The following is a 6,058-nucleotide window of genomic DNA, read 5'->3' as shown; positions in this document are numbered from 1 at the left end:
ATGGGGGCCGGGGCAAGCACCGGGCAGGGGCAGTTCTTCCTCCGCTCCCTCCTCTTCCTCCTGCTGGCCGGGTCCCCCGCATTGCGCCTGGTCCAGGGACAGCTGCGCTATGCTGTGCCGGAGGAGCTGGAGCACGGAGCCTTTGTGGCCAACCTCGGCGAGGACCTAGGGCTGGACGTGTCCACCCTGTCGGCGCGGCGGTTCCGCATCGTGTCGCGGGCTGGGGCCAGGCAGCACTTGGAGGTGAACCTGGAGAATGGGATCCTCTTCGTGAACGAGCGGATTGACCGGGAGGAGGTTTGCGAGGCTGGGGGGACCTGCCTGCTCCACCTGCAGCTCCTCGTCGAGAGCCCGCTGGAGCTCTACCGTGTGGAGGTGGAGGTGCTGGACATCAATGACCATGCACCCACTTTCCCCTGGCAAGAGTATGTGCTGGAGGTGGCCGAGTCTGCCGTGCTCGGTGCCCGCTTCCCGCTGGAGAGTGCCCAGGATCCTGACGTGGGTACCAACTCGGTGCACGCCTACCGGCTCAGCCCCAATGGTTTCTTTTCACTCGAGGTGCAGACGCGCAGTGACGCCAGCAAGTTTGCAGAGCTGGTGCTGGAGCGCGCCCTTGACCGGGAGCAGCAACGCATGCACCGGGTGCTGCTCACCGCTCTTGACGGCGGTGTCCCCGAGCGCTCAGGCACAGCTCACATCCTCGTCACAGTGCTGGATGCGAACGACAACGTACCTGCCTTTGACCAGCCCTCGTACGGCGTGAGCCTTCCTGAGGATGCCCCTGCTGGCACCCTGGTCATCCAGCTCAATGCCACTGACCTGGATGAGGGCCCCAATGGGGAGATCGAGTACTCCTTCAGTGGGCATGCACCACCACGTGTCCGCGAGCTCTTCCACATAGAGCCCCGGAGTGGGCAAGTGCTGCTGAAGGGGCCTCTGGACTACGAGCGGGCAAGCCTCCATGAGATCTATGTGCAAGCCAAGGACCGTGGACCCTCAGCTGTGGCTGTGCACTGCCGGGTGATTGTGCACCTCCTCGATGTGAACGACAATGCACCAGAGGTGACCCTCACCTCTGTGTCCACACCCGTGCTGGAGGATGCCCCACCAGGCACCGTCATCGCTGTCATCAGTGTTCTGGACCGGGACTCTGGGGACAATGGGCGTGTGAGCTGTGAGGTCGGCCCCGACGTGCCCTTTGAGCTCCGCTCCTCCTTCCGCAACTACTACACACTAGTCACCACGCAGCCGCTGGACCGGGAGGTTGTGTCCGAGTATAACGTAAGCATCACAGCTCGGGACATGGGCTCCCCTGCCCTGCTGACCCGTAGCACCCTCACCGTCCCGGTGTCCGATGTGAACGACAACGCTCCACGCTTCCTCCAGCCCTCCTACAGTGTCTACGTGATGGAGAACAATGCGCCAGGTGCCTCCATCTGCTCCGTCAGCGCATTGGACCCCGACTGCCAACAAAACGCCTATCTGTCCTACTCCATTGCTGATGGGCACATCCATGGCATGCCTGTGGGCACCTACGTGTCTATCAACTCAGACAGCGGGCACATGTATGCCCTGCGCTCCCTCGATTATGAGCAGATCCGCAGCTTCCAGATCCAGGTGCAAGCACAGGACGCGGGTTTCCCCCCACTCAGTGCCAATGTCACTGTCCATATCTTTGTGCTGGACCAGAATGACAATGCTCCAGTCATCGTTTCCCCCATGCCACGCAATGGCTCTGTGGCCACCGAGTTGGTGCCACGATCAGCCGGGCCTGGCTACCTCGTGGGCACGGTGTCGGCAGTGGATGCGGATGCAGGGTTGAATTCCCGCCTTTCCTACCAGCTCCTCCAGGCCACCGACTTCACCCTCTTCAGCGTGGCACCAGACACAGGCGAGCTGCGCACACTCCGCTCCTTTCTGGAGCAGGATGCTACCCGACAGCGGCTGGTGGTGCAGGTGCGTGACGGTGGGCAGCCAGCCCTCTCAGCCACTATGTCCCTCCTGCTTTCAGTGGTGGAGACCATGCCTCAGACTCTCTCTGACTTCAGTGAATTCAGCCTTCCTCCAGAGGCCTCCTCATCCTCCCCAGTCACCCTCTACCTCCTTGTGTCCCTGGGCTCCATCTCCTTCACCTTCCTCCTCGCCATCCTCATCCTCACAGCCATTCGATGCCGCGGAGAGCACCGCTCCCACCAAGGTGATGGCTGCTCACCACCCCGCTGCCACTGCTGCCCGGCGTTCAGACCCTCCTCTGATGGCCTGAAGACATCCAACCTGACGGCGCAGCCCCCTGCGGGGACCACGGCTACCACATGCCTCGATGTGCCTGGGGGCGGCCCCCCGGGCTACTGCTACAAGGTCTGCCTCGGTCCTGAGTCTGCCCAGAGCGACTTCATGTTCCTCAAACCCTGCAGCCCCCCCCGGAACAATGAGAAGGACCCCAGGAAGCAGTCCCGGCCCGCCCAGCATCTCCAGGTCTCCAAGCAGGTAACACTGTGCCCAGCAATTCTTACCAGTGCCCCACGGGTCCCCCCCAGCCCCCTCCATCAACCTCTGCTGTGAGAGAAACGAGGCATGGCTTTTCCCAGAGAATAACTGGCGCCTTTGATCAGTGCGGGAATTAGAAGCCGTCAGGCAGTGGGAAACTCTCTATTGAGCTTCCCGATGTGTCTAATTACCCGGGGAGCATCAAGCTTGACTGAGGCGAGAGGAAATCCCTTTCTGCTGCCTTCTGCACACATTAGAGGAAACAGAGATGTTCCGGGGCCCTGGAGGGGTGGGATGGTGGGGGCGGCATCTCCTTTCTGTGGGTGAGCAATCCACACTGGGACAGCCAGAGCGTTGCTGCCACTCTGCTTCCCCCGTGCCAGTGGGGGTCCACAGTGTCCCACTGCTGCACGCAGGGCTGGTCCCGGCCCCGCTGGCAATCCTTGTGTCCCTGGTTCTGGCACCCAGGCCCGGCCGCTGTGCCACACTGGGCTGTGCCAGCAGGGAGGGAGTGGGGTCTTTGGGGCGGGATTTTGATGTCAACATTTGTTAGGTATTGAAATGAGGAATGTCTAATTTTCTCGACGAAAGACTCTTTCCGAAACACGATTACAAGGATGGAGAGTGATGAGGCGTCTAATCCACTTATATTTGACTTTTAATAAAACAGCCCTTCCAAGGAGAGCCCAACACTCACTGCCAAGAGGCTCTCCCCGCACGTCTCCTTGCACTGCTGGACTCACTTCTCTAATACCTTAATGTGATTTCCCCCCAGTTGTTTGCAACCCCCCCCCGGGACATTGGGTATGCAGCCAATTTCTGCACCTCTCACCTTTTGGTGTCTGAGACCTGGGCTAAGTCACCATCACACCTGCAAAAAAGGCTTTTTGAAATTAACAGAAATAGGAAAACCCCTCTCTCTCCCTAGAAGGACAGACCTTGGCAATTAAACTCCCAGGGATGTAGAGTAAGCCCCAGACAACCCCAGCATCTCAGGAGGGTGCAGAAGGTCCAGAAGGGAACAGGCTGGTTCAAAACTGCCTCAGTTTCCCTAAAATGGGGATGTGCTGCTTGCTTCTCCACAAAGGAGGAGACGGAGTCCTGCCTCCCTGGCTACTGATACCTTGTGCTGGCAGGGCTGGGCTGGTTAACAGAGGGTCCCAATAACCAGCTTTGCCCTTCTCTGTGTTTTCCAGATCAAGCAGCCCAACATGGACTGGATGCCTCCAAGCACGCAGCGACCTGCTCTGAAGAGGTACTAAATCTGGCACTGTGGAAATAGAGGGAGTGGGTGGAAAGGGGATGTAGGGATGGGGAGATTATCTCCAACAGTTTTGAACCCATCTCTTCTCTTTAGCTCCCAAAGCCTGGAGGACGTGGGGGAAATCCGCAGAGCCCTCCAGAAGGAGCACGAGAGGCTGTGCACGCTGGTGACCCCTGTCTCTGGTTAGTGTTGGTGCACTGGGGCTGGAAAGACCAGAGCCTCTTGTTGTTTGGTGGAGGTGTAGTGGAGGGGACACATCCATGTTCCTAGTAGTGATAGAGTTTTGTGGGGTGGAAGGGGTATCCAGGCTCCAGGAGTGAGGTTGGTGACACGTGGCCATGGGCTTGCACCCTGCGACATGGATGTGACTGTCCCACTAGGCCATGGATGTGACCTCTCCTGAGCCAGTCTCCCACTCATCTTTCTTACAGAGTTTCAGAAAGCTTCAGCAGGCACCAACAGTATCTGGACACCACAGTACAGCTCCTTGTACCCAGGACACATCCCAGCCCTGGATTATCAGCACAATGTCTACATCCCCGGCACTCCTACTCTGCTTTCCAGCAAAGATGGACCCCTCTTCCTGGGCCGAGAGAACAAGAACAGCTTCTCCACTTTTGGCAAGAGGAAGAAGATGACAACTTACTGTGACATGCATGACAGTGTGGTTATCAACAACGACCTGAAGTAGTGACCAGTGCTGATCCAGGATGGCTCTGCCCAAGGGCCTGGGAATCACTCACATTATTTCAGCTGCACACAGCTCCACGTATGGACCACTCAGGATTGTGGGTCTGCTGCCATAGTGGCCCACCAGGGCTTGGGGGAAGGATTTAAGAAGCAAGAGACTGAGAAGTGATATGGATGGGTGGAGCGGGGCACATTCCTCCCATCTCATCCTGCAGAGCTGTGTTGGCGGCAGGTGCTGTTGGGGGTCCATACAACCAGATTTAAGCAAATCTGCCTTGAGTTTATCCATTCTCACGTCCCCTTAGGGACCATCTATCTCTGTAAACATTGTCACTTCTTTGTCTTGTCTGGCTGTGTGAATGTACTGAGCTGCATGCCTGTATTTCTGTCTCAGTAGTCATGGCAAATGTACACAGATCAAGCCTGATTCAGTCAAGCCTGACCCACATACTGGGGCAGTGACCATTGCTCTGTCCCTGAGATCCAGTGGGATGTGTTGCATGTCCAGAGCAGCCGTTGATGGCCGACTTCTCTGGAAAGTGAGTGCAAAACCCAACGACTATGAGTGCTTCCCTTCAAACCCTGACCTGACTCTTGCAGGACTGGGAGACCCAAAGTCCAGGACAGAGCCAGTCTTTGCTCTGGGAGCAGCATGGACTGGAGCACACACAGATTGGTTGGCCAGAAGAGCTGTTAGCTTAAGCAGCTGAGAGATGCACAGGATGAGGCCCCGCTGGGTAACTGTCTAGCCCAAGGCAACATCATCTGAAAGAAAGACAGTTTCCAGCCATCATAGGGGCCCTGACACAGGTGACAGTCCTCTTCCCGCCTCCCCCTGCCCTCTCCTGGATCTCTGTTTTCCCCAGGTCCTGAACGCCTGGGGGAAACCCTGCACTGGGGGCCCCACCTGCATAGGACGGACATCTCTCACTGTGCTCTGCTTCTCTTTGAGGACTTTTAGCTGGCTGTCAGGAGCCCTCACAGGCAGGACTCCAGCCCCAGAACAGTCTCTCCCCCTGCCCTGCTCACCCTACACCTGTCCATCCGGTCTGTCTGCCAGCATTGCCAATTGTTCCTGTCACGGGACAGTTCATTTCCAATCCATCTGTGCAGAACATGACAGCTCTTTCTAAACCAAGTATGTTTCACAATGTCTGATTTGTACCAATAAATTGTATTTTAATAGCTCACCCTGGCTCCTGGCTGTCCCTGATCTGCACATGACAGCAGGAATCCATGCTCAGCTCTTGGAGGAACGTCCTCGGCTCCAGCAGACATGCATGTCCCTCTAGCCTCCACAGTTGCTGGAGCACCCCAGGAGACTTCATTTTATTCACTTCACCCAGATGCTGTGGGCTCGGGGTCCCCTTCCCTCCCTCCGTGTACTCAGGATCACTTTGGGGTCATGGCCAGGAGGAGCCGTGTACCAGAGATGTCACACAGCTCCCTGCTCCATGCTCCAGCTTGGGTAGAGACTCTGCAGGGCTTTGCACCAAGACATGGGCATAAAGGGCTTTGAAATGCTGGGGAGAGGGGCCGGGCCTGGCAGTAACGGCTTATTGTTGTTGTTTTGCATTGCTTTCTACGGTTCATGTAATGGATGCTTGTCACCCACCA

At 57.3% G+C, this 6,058-nt stretch overlaps 1 protein-coding gene across 1 annotated transcript; it reads left to right on the top strand.

Annotated features, from left to right (window-relative positions):
* LOC309677151 (protocadherin-10-like) lies at positions 1 to 4,442 on the top strand (the record flags this gene model as incomplete). The annotated part of the gene is made up of 4 exons (XM_082489896.1): positions 1 to 2,487; positions 3,684 to 3,742; positions 3,845 to 3,933; positions 4,183 to 4,442. The coding sequence occupies 4 exons, from the start codon at positions 1 to 3 to the stop codon at positions 4,440 to 4,442; spliced, it is 2,895 nt and encodes a 964-aa protein (XP_082346022.1).
* Between the last annotated feature and the right edge of the window lie 1,616 nt (positions 4,443 to 6,058).

Source organism: Vanellus vanellus (assembly GCF_965231255.1).
Source record: "Vanellus vanellus genome assembly, chromosome: 13".
Lineage (NCBI taxonomy): Eukaryota > Metazoa > Chordata > Aves > Charadriiformes > Charadriidae > Vanellus > Vanellus vanellus.
Note: the sequence above shows the minus strand (reverse complement) of the source record. Positions and strands in the feature narration are given on the sequence as shown.